Source organism: Nilaparvata lugens, chromosome 5, assembly GCF_014356525.2.
Source record: "Nilaparvata lugens isolate BPH chromosome 5, ASM1435652v1, whole genome shotgun sequence".
Classification (NCBI taxonomy): Eukaryota; Metazoa; Arthropoda; class Insecta; order Hemiptera; family Delphacidae; genus Nilaparvata; species Nilaparvata lugens.
Genome location: NC_052508.1, coordinates 50,370,225 through 50,390,492, shown reverse-complemented (window position 1 = coordinate 50,390,492; position 20,268 = coordinate 50,370,225). Strand labels below are relative to the sequence as shown.

Here is a 20,268-nt window from a genome sequence, read left to right as displayed (position 1 = left end):
TAAAGAAAACAAAGTTTCATAGTCGGCCTATATTGTCGTAATTTTCAAAGGTATACTTCAATAAACCACATCACCTTCACAAAAAATCGTATGATTCTTGATCATGTTCTATACTTATATTATCTGGATTAAATTCTGTTTATTTGTATTGTAATTCATTCTATAGCTAGTAAATTTGAATTTGATCATTACGATTGTCCAATAACTTGTATCTGATGATAAAAATACGTTTTTACGTATTGTAGAAGACTCATGTTGTTGAATGATCCAATAATCAGATTATCTCTATTATCACCATTATAATATTATGATTATTCTTAGATAGACTACTAGTTCAAATTTGGTTTTTTCACATTGATATTTTCACCTTGCATGTTTCTGTTTTATTCTAGAAATATTATGATGGACGCATTTTTGCTAGATCCGTAGATTAATTTTAGATATGAATGCTGTGGATATTTATAGAATATTTAGTCATGTTATGTTTCACGTATACTGGAATTATGAAATAACGTTTTTTGATAGAAGTTCTAGAGTACAGTATATTGTCATATTTTTCAAAAATATACTTGTCATATTTTCAAAAATATACTTCAATGAAGAAATAAAAATTGAAGCAAAGTTTCTTCAAAGAGCCCTCAACACCTGTTAAAATATAATTTTTGTTACATTAGTGTGCTGTCGTAAGTGCAGTCAAACAGCTAAAGCTTGATGTGTAGAGTTCATCTGCAGTCAACTCAACTTTTCGATTGAAACAAATTCATATAGTTAATATAATTTTCCGAAAGTTCAACGCAAAGATTTGTATAGAATAAATACAGCAAATACGAGGGATAATAGCTCGAATGTGATTCCCAATAATATGATACTTATATTTATTTTTAATTAAAAAGAACTACTATTATCCCTTTTTTATTTTATTTCAGACGCATAAACGTTTGATTTTATTACGCATCTGATAAAAGGTACTGGTAGTTCTTTGTAGCCTAATTGATGATTCCAGTAGTTGATAGAGTAGTGAAAGATATATTTATTTATTCACACATATCATTGAAAACAACAGCCTACATGGAAACGAGAAAATAACACAAACTAATGTGCTACCTCAACTCAAAAAAACTTGATTGCAATATTGTTGTTTTCCATTCCAGCTACGATGTTGTAGACTCATATGCCGCAGTCTTGAGAGCCGTACATTGTCGAGCTACCAATATAAACTGATTTGATTTAATTTCTTATGGGAAGGGGAGTGTTAGCCTGTTCACCCTCCTGAAAGACCTGCACATTCACATCTGTATGCAGCGGCAAGGAGGCTGTGTTTAGTGTGACGTCATTATCGACCTTAAGGTGGGGTTGAAGGCTGTCCCGATCGGTCAAGATAAATGGGTGAAGGTCGCGTGGGTGCAAGAACAAGGGACTATGGTGTGGGTTGTATCCAGTACTTGAGAAACGTATTCAAGGAGCTAGTTAGGCTATCCCGCAATACAATCCTTGGACTTACTTCAGAAGTGACGATTTCTAGTCGTTATTGAATTTGTAGGCTATTATGAATGGTGAGCTATAGTCTACACACTTTTGACATTGTATTGTCAATTTTTACTACGCTAATCATTTTCCTACATTCATATTCGAATTAAAATTGATGATCTAGATGGGATTTATCATTATGTCATTTTAGAAGCATATAATGATCCAATATAAGATGTGGAAACCTTTTTGAAATAGAATGTAATGATTCTACAAACATCCGATTTCAAACGGCGTTTCTATTCTGCCCTATTTATTCTTATTTATTTATTATTAGTTCCTCTCCTCTATTCTCTCCCCTTTACCAAAGGCTCTACACGTTTTCTCATCTCTTATCCCTCCATTTTCTCTTCAATTTTCTGAACGAGCTTTTACCTCTACTTGTAATTCACTCCCATTTTCCCTTACTCTTTTATGAAGTATTCCTTCCTATTGTTATTTCTATCACTTTTATGACTAATTTCATCCTTTTTATATTATTTCTCTCCTCTTATTTCTTCCGTCACTTGCACATAATCGCATCCACCTTCAATCTTTCTCAATATTGCTTTTCTTTTTTTACGTTCACTTTCTCAAATCCGAATTTGAACTACGTTTCATTTCAAATTATAATTCGAACTTATTAGCTATCTGTTACTCTTCTTCTCCCTTACTATGATTTTTCTTCTCTTCTTATGTCCTTCCTCTTTTCTTCCTTTTTCTCTCCTCTACTCAGTTATCCTTACTTATTGTAACTCCCTCTTCTTTTTCTCTCTTTCACTCCCTTCCCCTTCCTACCACTGTTTCATACTTTTTTCACAACCTCCCCCATCTTCATAGCATTCTTCTTCCTCTGTCCACCGCTTCTACTAAGGATGTCCCTCTCTTACCTCTACTTCATAACACATCTCCTGTATTCTCATCGTCGAATTTATTTTCCTTTCCACACCTCTCCTTCCTCCTCATCATCACCTGTCTGTATTTACACATATCTTCTCATACTATGTGTACTGATCCCTCCCCTCTCCCATAGCTTCCTTCCTAACACATTATATCCCATACTTTCCTTCTCCTTGCAAGGCCTACACTTGAAAGCTTTATCTGATGCTCCAAATTTCTGTTTCAGATCTCCACGACACTATGGCCAAACTAGCTGAGAACACCGAGCTGCTTCTTTTCAAACGAAAACTGAAACCCGACCTGATAACTCTGATGGGGGGTGGGGGCCCTCTGCCTGGGGGTGGCGACCTCGACCAAGAAAACCAACCGCTGCTCGGAGGCGGCAGTGGGGGCGGCAAGAAACAGTCTCATTTTTTATGGGACAACCGGCAGGACCTGACTCGCCGTTGCTTCTGTCCGAAGTGCGACAAGCATTACAGCTGCAAGTCGGCGCTCAACCGACATCTGAAGCTGGAGTGCGGCAAGGAGCCTCAGTTCCAGTGCCCTGAGTGCTGTCGGCGCTACACGCAACGCAGCAGTTTGATGGCGCATTTCAAGAAGTTCCATGAGAACGCCGTCAGTCCGTTTCCGTTCAACCTCAGCCAATAGCAACCACTGGTGCCGCCCACAAGCGGCCACGGTCACGCCCACGCCTTATTGGCCAATAGCGTCTCGTCTATGCTCAATCTACCGCTGTTAGCTCCGCCCACCCATCATCCCATGCATCATCAGGCTTTGGATGGTTTCCAATAGGAGGTCATCAGAGAGAACATTCATAAGATGGATTGATGGATCGTAAATAGTGATTCTACAAAATATTACCCTACAAAAAGTAGATCTTCATCAAAGTTTCACTCTGGGATTAGACACAAACTTGAGTCTGGATGGCTTCCTGCATGATTCGAGAAAACATTCCATGAAATTCTGAAACATGTGGTGGATTTCATTGCACTACGCAATTATGAGTCCAATTACTTTTACTATGAAATATTCACCTGACAGTGCCGTTTGCAATTCATGCAATTCAAGATCAATCTGAAGAAACTCTCTAATTAGAGTTTAAAAAAATCCTGAATAAAACAGAAACTCCTGTTGCTGGATAATTTATTAATTTATAAAAGTAGTGAGAATCAGTTCTTTGAAATATGGGAGTAATATAGCCGAGAATGAAGCCTCTCAGTTTTATATTTCCATCAAACTACTCCAGAAACAATAATTAATCAAATCTCATATGAGTCAGCGATCCTGATGTATCAGGACTGCATAATTGATTTCTCAGACCTAGAAACAGTAGTATTCACCAAAGTGTGTTCGAATTCCTTGAGAGTCTTCCAAAGACGTTTTTGTAGTTGAGAGAATAGCCCATTTTTATTTTTCAAAAGTATAATAGACTTCGAATTTTCTTATTAGCTTGATTTTTGTGTATAATTTGTAATAATTACTATTATTGTGACTAACTGAAGCTTGCTGGACTGGAACTGTGAGGCATATTACTGGAGTAGCATTTTTTGGAATGTAATGTACAAATAATGTACGGATTAAACCGGTATACCTCAATCTACCTCATGTATTACCTTGAATCGAATTTGATTCAAGTGGTATACCTTTGATGAAATAATATTCAACCCTGCAACATTCTTGAGTTTGGTGATTTTAATGAGGTACCAAAGTTATATTTTATATGGGTGCTCCAAAATAGTAATTAATTACAATAACATTCAATGAAAACTCAATACAGCTTTAGTTTTCCGATCTAGCTCTTTCGTTAGTTTTGGTGGGAATGATATAATATTATCAACTCAATATATTATATAACAGTACAATAATTGATGTTCTCCATTGGAAGCTTTGGTTGAAACGATAGAAAAGACGAACTCCGTCCTTTTTTGAAGTTACTATTCCTTCCAACTGCTCTAGTCCGGTAACGTTAAATTCGTAACGAAATTACTCATTTTCCCCACTGAGGCCTCATACTTCTCCACTAGAGTCTCACTCTAGAATCATCCTTCTTATCACTTTCCCAGATCAAACGATCAAAAATAAATTGATAGAAACATTCATCTACATTCATATTATAACCGGATCAATTACGAGCAGCCCACAACAATTGGAGCTCGTAGACACACAAATTGAAGGATTTAAATTGAAGTAATTATATAAAACAATCTCAAAGTAAGTTTAACTATTGAAAATCTCTCAGGTGTAATAAATAGTACAAATTTTATCTACTACTAGGTGAACAACATTTTACCATTATCAAGATCTGTTTTAGAATATCAATTTGTAGATCTGTTAATAATGAACAGAATGGATCAATCAATAACTTAAGATGATGCAAGAATGTACAATTTTTGGAATTTTTCTACAACCAGAGTGTTTCTAACAGATGAATATATTTTCAAAATATTGATAAAACTGCATTTAAAATGAAAAATATTGAACAAATCAAAGTAGTATACGGTTCTAGTCAAATTTTCGAAGTCATTTTCAAGAATGTCCTTCTATGTTACCAATTCTAATTCGTATTATATCTCTAACTTATTATAAAAGAAAGCTAGTCAATCACAGTGTACCATATAATTGGCCTAAACACTCTTTTATGCCCTTTCACACTTTTCTCTACATTAAAACTTCTAGCTCAAACTTCCATCGAATTTGATCACAGCTCATATCCTTGCAACAGGTTGCCAACTCTTCCATACTAGGCTAATTCTTACTAAACTTTTTCTAATAGGTCAATAGATTATACCAGAAATTAACGATATTTCCAATCATAGGTTTGTCTATCCATGATGTGTTCGAATAAGTTACCTTCCAGCATTTGAAACTTGTATGATAATATTGTGGCTTCTAAGTACAAATATTTGTGGAACATTGTAAACAATAATGTATTCTAGCGTGAAGATAATGTCATGAACTTTGTAAATGTTAGGTGTAAACATTTAATATCCAGGTATTAAATTCAGCCAACGGATTACCTCGACTCATCAGAGTGCTCGTGCAATTTATGTGTTCTTTCAAATAATGGTATATTTATTGTAGTAATTGTGCAATTTTGTATAAAAGTGCTTTCCAAAATTCCGGATGATAACCGAGAAACTAGAAAAGTCAAGTATTTTTCGTCAAAAAATCTTATTCTCAACAGTAACTAACATAGGTGAAAAATTTGAAGAGAATTGTAGATAGTATTAAACAATGTAATCAGGAAGATGATTTCCTCACAAAATGTCCTAAAAATTGCAGACTCCATTAACCTTCGCGAGGCAACAAACCTATTGTGTATCATGTGAGCAGTTGCATCTAGCTACTCGCTCAAGTTCTTCCAAACTTGAAAGTTTGTTTGCTTATAAAACATTAATAATGGAATGTATTTTCACCTTCATTGGTTTTATCTCCATCTTACATAATGGAAGCTCACCTTAATCTTATTTTTGCTAGTTTCTTACAATGTTGTGACTGATCACAGTTCTAGTCGTTTTCCATAACTTTCTATCCTCAAATACATGCACAGTTTCCCTAGAATTGTCAGTGGCTTCTTGGTTATTGAGTAGAGTAGTAATTAACGTAATTTCATTCCTCATTTTATTAAAATCATCAATCTACGAGATAAAACTTATTAGCAGTGCTTATTAGTAATGCTCATGATAAATATTATTTGGCTATAATTGACTTTTTATTTCCGAAATGGAGAGATGCAGTGCCAATAATCAGCTTAGTAAATAATCATCATTTTTTGTGAATCAATACACAAGAATGTATGAAAGAAATGAAATAACTGAAACAATTTGAAAATTCTAAAGCTAGAAAAAATATTATGATAAGTAAATGCTAATGTAAAAAGTTTTCGACTGGAGTAAATAAGTACAAATTATATTTTGAATACTGTATAAGAAATACGAAAAATTCATTTGATATCGGCCTACTAAATTTCTTATTACAAGTTGGTTGGTTTGAAGTATCCGAAGTTTTGGAACGCACTTTGCATCATTAATTAATGTGTAAGATTTCAATCTTCTTGTAGTACCTTATCAATGTAAAAATCTATCTTTGTAATACTTGTTCGATGGAGTGACTAAATGTAAATACTGTAGTTTGTGATGGGAGAAATATTCTAATGAGTATAGCTTTTTGAATGTAAGTAGTTTCCGTGTATGAGAGTGATTGTTGGCATATTATGTGAATGTGATCTACTCGAATTGATGTTTTTGATGTTGAACCAGGCCTTGTGACTGTTAACTATAACGGAGATTACTCAATTCATTGTGGAACTGTGAGAAGCTTCAGATATGTTCGTGATATTATGTTTGAAAAATTCTGTCATATTTCATTTCACAGAACATCAATACACATGCATGATCAACAATAATGCATGTTGCACTCTTCATTGTTGGAGTGGACAAGGTATTAAGGTGCGTACAGATTTACGCGCCGCGAACATGAGCAATTCATTTTTAATCAGCTGATGCCAAGCTTTTTATATCCGTATCTTACCGTTTCTGTGAAAATACAGATATAGCCAGCTGATTAAAATTGAATTGCTCATGTTCGCGGCGCGTATATCTGTACGCACCTTTAGACATTCAATCAAGTCATGCTTACATCTTGAATTACAATGCTGATCTCAAAATGGTAATCTGATTACTTTTATTGATAATGTTGGAGCTAGTAACACTGAATTTATTCCATTTCCTCTCTGTGGAGAATGAAAATTAATGTAAATATCCAATTTCATATACCACACTATTCTGTTGGTTCAATTATGAAGCTATATTTTTTCAAATATTACTCGAATTAAAATACTTTCTATTTTCATTCATTGGTTTTAGAGATGTTTAACAAGAAAGAATCACGATAAAAATTTCATCTCAGGACCAAAGTGTCCATACTCGCATATTCACCATGTTGAAAAATTCTCTTGAATAGAAGATCAAGAGATATTTGTTGATGAAGGATCATAATCATCATCATCGACTCATCGAATTCCTAACACTATATTTTTATCCACATTAAAATGCCACGGTTATAGAAGCTCGTACTCCTGCTCAAATTCTCAACATCATATTCATATTGTAACTGGCATGTGAACTATTTTTGTCAGTTATTCGTCGATTAAGGCGAACTATGACTCTTGATCGTGTTGAAATTTCATGAGAATCTAACGTGTTAAAATTTTATCACTATACAGAATATCCAACCGCATTATTATTTTGTGCCCTGGCCTACAAAAACAACAGCTAGCAGAGCAAGCAACAGTAGAACAGCATCAATTTTAGTTGCATGGTTTGAAGGGGGTGGGGGTAAATAGGGGGATTTGATCAGGAGGAAAGTAGGCGTCGTTACCATGGCAACCAGTACAGCTCTGAGAGTGACGCCTCGTGTTTCACTGTGGTTGGAATGGGGAGGGGTGGTCATGATAGAAAGGAATAGGGGAAGTTGGGGGAAAGTTGGTTTGTATGTTGAGGGAGATGTGGGGAAATTTGGAGTGGGCAACTGTTGAACAAGGGGGAAAGTTAGTGTGAGGGTGGGTAAGGGTGGTTGTTGGAGGGGAAAGTCAAGTTGGGGGAGGGAATTTCTGTTGTAAAGGGTGGGAAGGGGTGTGAGGTTGTGTGGGTTTGGAGGTGGATGAGCGGTAAGTTTGAGTGATTGGAGGGGGAGTCAATGGGAAGAGAGAAGTTTGAAAGATGATGAGGGAGAAATTGAAGTGATGGAGGAGAAGTGAAAGCAAGAGTGGATTGGAAGGGGAGGGGGAAAGATGTTTGTGTGAGTTGAGTAGATGATGAGGGGGAAATCTAGAGGGTGATGGAGGGTGAATGAAAGGAGAAAGTAAGATTTGGTGGGAGAGGAGGAGTGGCAAGGCCTCTATGTGGGTTTGGAGGATGATGGAGAAAGTTAGTGGCGATGAAGGCTTGAAGAAGAGGGAAAGTGAAAGTGAGTGGAAGGGTAGGAGAGGTAAAGTGAAAGTAGGTGAAAAGCCAAGAGAGGGAGAAAGTTTCAGAGTGGAGTGGGAAGAGTGTAGTTTGAAGAGAAGGGGAAGTACGATTCAGAAAATGGAAAGCCACTACGAATCCGTAGCTAACCTAACCTAGCATTTTGTCATACGATAAGATTCTCATTGACAAATTCGCACACATGTTGGGTCATTCCGCCACCCAACTCTCCCTCAACGTTTTCCTCGAATGAAATCCATCTCTCATGCTCAAATAAAACACAAATTCATCCAAATTTTGTAAGAGATAGGCTAGAAAGGGTAGTGGTGAGTGAAGGGGTGGTTTAGGCAGTAGTTTGCCGCACACGCCAAATCGCGGTGGTATGGCATTAATTCTACGCGCAATATTATTGATTAGCTTTGGAAATCGGATGGAGGCTGCTCACTAATCAGGCAATGGTGTGCGCAAACCGAGTCTCCAAATATCATCAGCCTACACAAATCCCGGATGAGGATAATTACAAAATTAGGTGTCATTAGAGCCATGCAGGGTCAGCTATCACAAAGGTGTAGGCTATCAAGATGGAAAACTGCCTGAATTTGAGACGGATGTTGTCTATGGGTTGGATTGTTTCGTTCCATTTCAATTTATGATTTGATGATTTCGTTGAATCTTTGTCTCGAAGAATCAGATCTGAGGGGCTGTTTAACAATAATTAAGTCGTGTACTGTTGGAGCAGCTGTTTATGAGATTCCCACACATAAGTCGAGTGTAGATACCTTACTTACTTATAAATAAGTTGTAATGCATGTACAGTGTGTGAGCAGCACATACTAGACATACACTGCTTATTGTATAGAATTTATACTGCTCTTGTTCTGCAATACATCATGCACCTCTAAATTTCATTCCCATCACCAATCACAAGATATGGATACTGTAAGAGAAAAAAGAGGGAGAACAATAACGTTTAGACCCCATTATAGTACTGACAAGAGAGAACCAAGCATAAAATTATCTGGAAAGAGAAACATTGCGAGTGAAAATACGATAAATAGGCTGAGAGAGCGGGAGATACAGAAAGAGAGCTCTTAAAAGCTGAATAATCGAGGTGGTCTTTCTATTTATTTTGAGAAGTCAAGTTCACCGGGTCCTCTTAGAGCCCCATTCTCGTAAAGCCTCTTTCCACTTTCCACCGAATCAAGATTAAGAGAGAGAGAAAACCAAATTTAGGGAGAGTAATAAAAACAGATTCTCATGGCACGCCATGCAATTGTATTGTATTTCTGAATGAAATAGAAACCATCAAAAAAATTAATAAGGATTTATCTAGCTTCTAGTACTAGTATGTATTGAGAATCACAGTTTTTAGACTATCACTATCTCAATTTCATTGTCGTTGAAAACCGTTGATATTGTCAATTTTAATGTTCAAACAAATTCTCAAAAATTAAATGCTAAATTGGAAAAAACTCTCAACAGTTGGATTTTTCAGATCAATAAAATAAGCCAAAGAGAACAACAGATTTTACAGACCAACCAAATTCACACAAACAAAATTTCCGGTACCGAAGAGTTTTTATGAATTAAAATCTCAATCTCAATCAATACTAGTTTATTGTGATGAATAAAATCATCGAAGGTCTACAAACTTCAGAAAAATATCAATAGTTATCATGAATATCTGGAGAGCTAATGTAATGTAATTTCGTTTTTCTATACATTACAATAAATTATTTCCTTTTGAAAATCTTATCAATTACTTTGGAGCAAATCATCTCCAAGTATAATTATTTCTATTGAATATTAGTGAACTCAATCGTTGATGCTTTCTAGAAAAATTTTAATTATTATTGTAACAATTATCCTTTTTTCTTTGTAATTAATTTATTTATCGAATCTCTCCAAAAAATTGTCATGAATAAACAGGCTAAAGCAGTCCATCACTCATTTGTATTCCCTTTTTAAATCTAAGCTAATTCTTTGGTAATTTACTGCTCTTAAGAAAAGTTGATATTATCGTCCATATTACTGTGAAACAAACAGAACATTCCCTACAAAACTGACAGCGAGCTGGAACAAAAAGGCTGGATTGATCTTCGAGATGCAATATTTCCTCAGCAAAACAACAGGGTACAAGGTGGGGAGGGGTGGGGAGGGTCGTGAGGGGGAAGCACTCAGGTAGACCGTTGCTAATATCAATTTCACAATTGATACTCATTTTCTGCACACATATTCCTGCCCCCGGGGGCTTCATGGGGTGGGGGCGGGGGAAAGCATTGAACCATAGAGGCGGTACGGCCCCCTCTTCACGCCCCCACCCCAAAGTAGCTAGGCACGTGCGGTTGAACTGCGCATGCGTCGGAGTGAGCCTTTTCTTGGAAACAGAGTCGAGTTTTGAGGGCTCAGTTGACGCCGCTACTCTCACTTTTCGAAGAATTGTTGTCAAAGATAGCACAAGCTCCGGGACCTGGGACCCCTGCCCGATTTATTGATGTTATTGCTCCACTTGGTTAGCCCACTTGCCTCTCCACACACTCTTATTTACATCAGAGAGAGAGTGATCAACAAATTTTATTTATCAAAGTGTCTCCTCTTATCATGCATGTGTGCAGATTGACCTAATATTTTTCGCCACGTGCCATTTTTATCCATCCTCTTGAAATACCTGTTTCTGTGTGGAGAGATATTTCTCTCCACATGCAATTTCCATCCATCTAGTCTCTTCTTGCCATATGGTATGGTATTTGTCGAACTTACCCTGATATTTTTCTTCATGTGTGATTTTCATCTATCCAAGTCTTCTCTCAAAATACCGGTTCACGTGTGAAACTTACCTTGATTTTTCTCTTCTCGTGTCATTTCTATCTATCCACGCCTCCTCTCAACATACGTGTGTATTATTGTGGAACACACCCTAATATTTTTTCCTCGTGCAAAAGGGAAGAAAAGTAATCTCGCTGGAAAACCTACCCGCTTTCTCTAACTCTTTCCCAGATCAAACGCTGCGTTTCCGATTCAACTAGTTGTGAAAGGAAATCGAATCTAAAACCTGCAATGAATTGAGGTTGAAAGATTGCATACACTTCTTCAAATGACAGCTTCAGCACAAGTGTGGCGAAGCTCCAAAGATTGCTGAAATCTGATGTCTGTTCACTCTCTGAATAAATTCTCCGCAGTTGATATGAGTAAGTGGACTCGCTTAAGAATAACCTTAGTTCATTCATATAATTTACTCAAACCTGCATACATATTTATGTATTTACTTCTTAAAAAAGCACATACACATCGAACAGTCTTTTGCATTTCTTGATGAAACTGTTTATCAGACTTGTGAAAATTAAGATGAAATAAGTAATATAACTCCAATGAATAAGATAACATATTGATGAAACTGGGAGTGACGAGGTATGGAAAAATGAAGAAATGAGGACTTGCATAGTGAAGTATTCTAAAGTATTGATTTGGTAAGTAGGAAAAAATAGCTGAAAGAGAAAGTTTAGAAGAGCTTGAGAAAGTGAACATAGATTACTAAGATCAGAATCCACGGAGTACTATATCGAGATCAATAACCACTGGAGTCGGCGGCTACACAGTCGAATAAGCATGACTTCTTATAGGATTATAATAATTATAGATTCAATTATGTATTATTTCTACGTCTATGAAATCTTACTACATTTGCCTCATGATTTGTTGACTATTACTCGTATATTTATCCATTCCATTTATCGTCAGATACTCTTCTATTTCCTATCATTTAGAGTCTCAAAAAGGTTACAAAAAATTCATATTTATTCACGGTTCAAACATGGCAGATAAAAATATTTTCACCCTGAAATCTCCGTTAAAGTTGACAGTTAATGATGTTGTGTAGCCTGATGTAGGTTAGTTATAAGGCTTCAAGATTATTGTGTACTTCTAAAAATATGCTACTAAAATATTCGAATTGATAAGATTTGGAGTAGATTTTAATTTGATGAATGTTCCCTAATTGATGCACTCACAAACGATGGAGAACCTTGCTATTTCAAAATGAAGATTAACTGTAGAATTCCAAAACCTGGTTTTCAATGGGGTTCATGGTTCAGTTATTTATGAGGGGAGTTGCCGTACTGAATTTGGAATCAATGAATAATATTCGGGATTTTTTAGAAAAGCCTCAATCATGGAACATTCAAAATAAATAAAATGTATTCTATAACAAACACCTGCTAGTACAAATTGTGGTTTTGAGATAAATGTATTTATAAATTCTCTGTGATATTCGTTTTTTATAAATTTAATACTCGTGTGTGCCATCTTACATTAGCCTATATTTATATTCTAGTGACTAGGCAATTTATTTGTCTATTATTTTCTTTATCTAGCTTAACCATTTTCTTATTCTGTATGCTTTGAAAATTTCAAAATTACTCTAATTCCTCATGTTGCTTAATAAATATATTATCTATCAAGTAAGTTACCTTTTGTATTTAATACAGACTATTGGTATGAGTTATTTCGATTTTTTCTAGATTTAGTGCAATAAAATAAGAATTTTTTATCATTTTATATGGTTTGTATGAACTTCAAAGATATTCCCAATGAAAATCAAAATAAGTTAATATTCATTGTCAAATAAAACTCGTATCAATATGACAAAGTTATTATATGTATATATGTTCTATTATATTTATATGTTTAATTATTATATTATCGTAGTATTGGCTATTCAATTGCGTAGAAAATTATGTACATTAATATTTTATAAAAACTGGAACTCAGTTATTTATAAAAATCCAGTTCCAAGTATAAATATTTTCATTTCAACTATCGTTTTTCCTCATTTTTTCTATTATCGTATTGATATTGAATTCTCACCTGTAAAAAATGTGTAGGCCTACAGTAATATTTGATTGAAATTGAAACTCAGGTATTCATAACGTTTATTAGTTTTAACCATATTCAAATTATACTGTCATATTCCTTACTTATGTATTTTGTATATTATAGGAATCTCCAATTCCAAGAACAATCTAACAAAAAACTACACCACATTGTATTCAGGGAAACAAATTCAAATTATCACCTCAACAATTCTTTCTAGTGCTTATACATTTTTCAAAATTATTCGAATCTAGGCTTCTCAGGTGTAATGCGAATTAATTGTGAACAATAGACAGTTCATTATTTTTATATGAAAGCTTGTTTTGGCTACAGCTCATGAACAGGAAATTTGATGAAACTATAGAAGTATCTTATCTTTTGAAAACTAAATTTTCCATTTTTGATGTAATTATTATCTAAATATTGAATAATGCTTAAATATTCTATGATAACCAAAAACTGGAAACACATTTAATTTACTAATGAAGTGAAATTATTTAGTTAATTGCATTCGATTAATTCATTTGATTAATTACATTAATTAATTCGCACTTTTGTTTGTGCTTCACTCATTGATGAGTCCTCATATCTTATCCTTCTACCAGAGGAGAAAAAAGTATTTTCCATTTGCATTTCTAGAAATATGATTCATTCTTTACTTTAGATTATCAATTTAATAATACACTCAAACCTTAAGTCCCTGAAGGGCATTATAATTCATTAAATACAAATAAAATTTCCTATTGAAATCAAAGCTAAGAGCTAAGAAGTACCAAATTTGGCCTAAACCTGTATAGTTCAAATTTTTGTATTAAGATTTTTCTCAATCACTCACTTTTATCTCACTTCTCTTAATCATTCCTATCAATCAATCTCTTGATATTATTGATTATATCTTCCACTGCTCTCTAAATATATGTGTCATGCATGTTCTGTATGTTTGGAACAATATATATAGTATTGTGTGTTGTATTTTCATGGAAGTATGAATGAATAATGTATATGTGTATGACAGTGTTACTGAGCTTAAAATGAATGTTATTGTTATCCTTGAACGTCTTGTTTTTTATGTATAGTATCGATTCATAGAAAATTAATTACTTTTCAAATGAATTGGCAGTAACCAAAATTGGGCAGTAGCTTTTCCATCTATCCTCAATTCACTGCCATTTTGTGTGGATCGTTATAATTATAGCCTACTTGTGACTTGGATGCTATTTTGTATTCTCCTCAATGGTGAGATCCACCTCAAGTCACCATCAGTTCAATGGGAAGAATTATTGTTGTGACTTAGTAAGAATTAAGTTTGAAGTGGACCTCACTTTAGTAAACTATTTACTCTACCTATTAAGTGATTGGTCAAAGAATTAAATTTGTTAAATTTTGTGTGAAAAATACTTTTTTGAAAATGTAAGCCCTATTTTTTCAAAGTATTTTGGTATTCTCTTGCATCTTCCTTTGTTCTTATGCAATATTATATTTGCAACATGTTTTTAATGTACCTATTCTAGACATACGATTTGAATCTATTCCTGATTTTTTTCTCTGAACCAAATTATAGCCGTCATTAAAGTACAAACCTTCTCAAGCTTTTTGTATCACTTGTAAATTTCTAATATTGATATGTAAATACTAGTGAATAGTCGGCCAATATTTGAAACCATAAGGTCAGTGACCTTTTTTGATGTTTTGTAAAAATTGTGTTCAATCAAACGAATTTGCTCATAAATGTAAATATTATTGATTGTAAAGGATGTTTCAATATTTGTCTATACTCGTATTCAAGAAGTAAAACTTAAATTTGTTTCCCGTTGATTTTGGTGCTTATAAACTATGATTTGATAGATATACTAATTAATTTTTTTTTGTTGGTTTGAATTTTTGAAATGTCAGAGTTGAAAGCTCGAACAAGGATAACGTTTCTAGTAAAATTTTCCTGAGTATTCCGTGTTATTTTCCTGCCTTGAAGATTGTGCAACCAGTTATCTCTTATTGTATTATTTCTTGTAATTCAATTAATTATCACTCTAATCAATAATCCCACTGATCCAAAACTGAGAAAAAATAATCTATATTTATTTTAAAGTCCTTGTAATTCAATTTTGTTTGTTTTGGAATAAGAGTTGATGAGAGGTTGTTAAAATAACAATATTAATATTTAAGTTTTATTTCTTCAGTATTTCAAAGCTCAAATAAGAGTTGATTTCAACTCCATTAAGTCTGAAAATATCTATTGGTAGTCTTTGAGTATGGGTTGTTTTTTTCAAATTTGAGGCTGCATAGAGTTTATTAATATTGACACATAGGAAATCATTCATGAAAATTCAAATGTATTGCATGTTTCATATTATAGACCATGAAATGTTGTAGTCCTTTCAATCACTCAAACTCCTATGATATAGACCTCATATTATTATACACTACTTGTACTTCGAAACTGATGTTTCATGTGGGTACTCATGTTTCTTACATGTAATTAAATATAATTATTATACTCATATACCTCGAAATCAACTTATCAACTCTAACTCTGACATTTATTCCGACAATAATTTATCTGATACTTCAATGATATTATGAATAATAAATATTATTTCGATACCTTTAACAGTTGAAAAAACCCAGTTGTTAGTCAACTAACTTTTTAAAGGTTATTTCTCAATACCTACCACTTTAGTTTTATTGAATATTTCTTCTCTGTTGAAACCTGTACCGTTGTTGTTGTCTATTGTTACTAATTTTTTTGATAGGATCAGTGTGTACTTTGTTATTGTTATTTCTTTACATGTTTTGGTTGATGTTACTTTGTCTGTTGTATTAGAAGAGTAAATATTACAGTCATAATTGCCTGGTCTTTCATTACTTTTTCCCTTAGTCAAATTAATCTTCTTTTCCTCATCCTTCCAAAAATTACATTTACAATAATAAGTTGTACGATAATGCTCTCTATTCTATTCTGTATAATCTCAGACACATGCTTTGATTATATTTAAAATATACATCAACAATAAACAATTAGCAGAGTAAACGAACATGTAGTGGTCTAACATGAGAAACATTGATTTAAAAAAAATCGAGAACTGAATCAGGATTATTGTTTACATAAACATATTATTCAATATGTTTTTGAAATCATTATGAGGAACTGAGATTAAAATTGAATTAATGTGATAGGAAACACCAATGGTGGGAACTTGTACCTGGAATAAAGTAGACGATTGATTTAAGATTGTTTAAATTTTCAAATTTTCAAAGAAGATAATATCATAACATAATAAACTCGGCAAGATTTTCAGTTTTCTTCTTCTGTAAATGTGTCTTCAACCATGAGTACAAGTTGAAAGGTAAGTTTCCAAAATATAGACCAATGCATTCTAGTAGCCTACACTATCATCAATAGTTATTTCTATATTTTTATTCAGAGTTTAACTTGATAAGACAGAAATCCTAAATATTAAATTCAGATCGAAGCTCTACAATAATTTTTCCCTAAAATAAGCTATATTCGGCAAACATAGAGTCGATTTAAAATATTAAAAAAAAGTAGTACTTTGATCAATTTCCATTGTTAATAACCAGAAATTAATTTTCCCAAGTTGCCGAGATTTGGATCATTTGTATGAATTGGAACAGAAGCAGATCCAAGCAAGAATATTCTATGACTTCTAAAAAAATAACTTTTGATTTAGATGATAAAAAAATTGATGAAACTCAGCGAAGTCATTCTCAAGATTGAAGAATATTAATATATTAGACACCATAAAAAGAGGAGTGTCTCACCCTCAGAGAAAGATAACAGTCAATTGAGTCAGAGAATGCATGATATTATAAAGAAGGCAAAACGAAAAATATTAATTTGTACCTTATGCAGCATATTAATTGACATTCTAGATGCGTTCAAGCTAAGAATATTCATAATTCGAGGATGGTTATTACTGTGTATTATTGGAGGCACGGACGGAATAAGGAAATACTTCTTACCTTATTATAATGAGGGAATACATTGTTCATTACTCCGCGATTGATATGAGGCAATATCGAGTTGAATATCGGATAAAACATTTTGAAATTGATACTAGACACATGTTGAGTAATTTTTCCATACTGAGAAAGAAATTTTAGAGGAAGATGTTGTCTTTGACTCGAAATAACTACCACCATTATTAAACCCTAGTAGGCCCAGCAGTGAGACTGTTTGTATGTGCACATGGTATAATAAACGAAACTTGTTTATCGTTATGTTCATTAAAATATAGTTTTTAGAAACTGCCCTCATGAAATTTTAGTTCCCTAGTCAGTATAACCATAGAGAAACAATAGCGTAAGTAGATATCCCATGGTATAGGGCGTTTATGTCGCAACTTTTACTGTTATCTCAAGCCGATTACTGTCGGTTATTGTCAATTTTTACTGTTTTGTTTGGGTGATAGTGTATGAACGGCACAATCTGAGAGACTACCAGCGTCACACAGCTGCATAGGAATGAACTACGTGAACTATCGGCTTGGGATAACAGTAAAAGTTGCGACATAAACGCCCTATACCATGGGATATCTACTTATGCTATCGTTTCTCTATGGTATAACCCAGTCTTGACAATCACATCTAGGCATCTTCAAATCGCAAAATGGTCATGTACTTTATTCTTGAGGATTCTACTCTCGAACTTTTAGAGGGCAACTTCACGCCCCATCTCCTTGTGGAAGGGAAGTTCTTTTTAATTCCAAGGCTCTAGTTCATTCAAGTTATGCCTAAATCATTCAATGATGGAAACAATAAAATTCAATTATTTACATGATTTATATGTTCAAATAGAAAATCAAGTCAATATTAGGAAAAGAATCAATATTGTCACAAAAATCAGAAACTATTTTTACAAAATCCTAGAACCCACTCTCTCATAAATTACTGCTCAGCAGACCAAAAACATTACACTATTGGCTCTTATGAGGGAGTGCAAATGTGTGAACACTCCCACCAACGCTTTTCTATTTTTTCCCAGCGGAGAATCAGGGAAAGCAGGTCTTTGTGGAATGTATTTACATTTCGAATTATATTAGCAATTTAGATCAGAATGAAACATGTTTTTAGTTTCAAGATAGCTAATATATGAAAAAAAATCACTATAAACGATAGCCAGTCATAACGATCTGATTGATATAATGGTATGATTGACTATCAATTATCAGCATCTGATTGACATAATGATATAATTGACTAACAATCATTACAAAAAGTACCATCAGGAGTGGTTCAATGGGACATTGATGCTATTTTTAAGGAATGCTGACAGATTGCGGTGAATCTAACTATATCTGGTTTATTTCTCACATAACCTCACATCTGTCCTTTTGTGTTGGTATCTTACAGGCAACACTTTTCACGTTTTTCTCAATGATGATGTCAGCAAATCGTCACGTATTTTTGTGTGTGACACATGCTGCAAGTCGTACAACCAAATGGCGTCGCTGTATCGTCACAAGAAGCACGAGTGTGGCAAAATGCCACATTTCTACTGTCCTTACTGTCCGCATGTGTCCAAACGCAAAGAGAACATCAACGCGCATATGATAAGGATACATCCTGATCGTCAAATATTGTTGAAGAAAAGGAAAATTAAGTCTGTTTTGTTTTCATGAACAAAAACAAATGAATAAATGATTTGGCACAGAAATAAATTTTTACGTTTCATTTAAATAATTTGCTTTTTTCTTCACACAACATGACCTGATAAACAACGTTTCACAACTATAATAACATCCAATTGTATAGTAGCAGCTATAGCAATCTCAGATCTCTTCATCGAAATTGGCATGGCTTAGTACGTTAGTAGGAGTCTCATATTCATGCGTGGCCCTCAGGTAACATTGAGTAACAATATATATATATATATTGTTACTCAATAATATATATATATTTATTTATTTATTTATTGTCAATACTATAGCTATCTAGTCTAGAGACTAATGAGCTAATTTTTTCTATCCTAACATACTACTTTAATATGTTAACAGCGAATATCTCATTAGATATTCTTACTGATATTGACTGTTTAATTAATATGTACACTTATGACTGTACTATAGAAGCTAGATTCACTCAATCACTGTTCTGCTCTTTCACTGGACACTAATTGAACAAGCACTACACTAGCTCATACGGTTTCCTCCTTTTGAGCCTCCGCACCAACCCTCCATTGTCTAGCAGCTGGATCGCCTCAACGTTGTCGTGTTGGTGCAGTCGCCCCTCGTGCCTCTCCGCATGCCTCTGGATCTTGGTGGACACCAGGTCGACGTGCAGGTCTCTATGAAGATCGCTGTTCCTGACATATCTAGGAGCATCCACAATGTTCCTCAGCACCTTGTTCTGGAACCGTTGTATTACATTGATGTTGCTGTCTTTGGTACACCCCCAAAGTTGTATACCATATGTCCATACTGGCTTTAGTATCTGTTTGTACAGAAGTACTTTGTTTTGGATTTGTAAGTTGGAGTTTTTACCGATCAGCCAATACAGCTTCTTATATTTGATTCCAAGTTCCTCTCTCTTCTTCTTGACATGGGCCTTCCAGCGAAGCTTTGCGTCAAAGGTCATACCTAGATACTTGGCATCATTGGCATATGGTACAACTTGGTTGTTAATTGTTATTGGTATGGGCAGGTCCTTCTTATTGGTGAAGTTGATGTGAATCGACTTTGCTTCATTTAGTTTCATCCTCCACTTTCTAGTCCAATCTTGAATTTTGTTGATGGATCTCTGTAGTTTTTCTGTTGCAATATGAATATTCCTGTCTACTGATAATATGGCTGTATCGTCTGCAAATGTTGCTGTAGTATTCTCATCAAGGCTGGGAATATCGCTGGTATAGAGTAGGTAGAGAAATGGTAGAGAACACTTCCTTGAGGAACTCCTGCTTTTATTTCCTTCAAATCAGAATATGAATTTTCATGCCCGACTCTAAAGTATATGTCAGTCAGATAGGATTTTAATATATCTGTAAATTGCTTTGGCAGCACTTTTTTCAGTT

The 20,268-nt window shown here is 34.2% G+C and overlaps 2 protein-coding genes across 5 annotated transcripts in view; both read left to right on the top strand.

The window, feature by feature from the left end:
• The window catches only part of LOC111059756 (longitudinals lacking protein, isoforms F/I/K/T-like), a 39,328-nt gene extending 23,240 nt beyond the window's left edge, over positions 1 to 16,088 (top strand). The window contains exon 4 of the mRNA XM_039428607.1: positions 2,633 to 16,088. Within this exon, the coding sequence (XP_039284541.1) occupies positions 2,633 to 3,054 (422 nt within the window). The 3' untranslated portion in view covers positions 3,055 to 16,088. The remainder of the gene's footprint in view (positions 1 to 2,632) is intronic.
• Positions 1 to 20,268, top strand: part of LOC111063080 (longitudinals lacking protein) — a 592,348-nt gene that overhangs the window by 547,148 nt on the left and 24,932 nt on the right. The window lies entirely within an intron of this gene.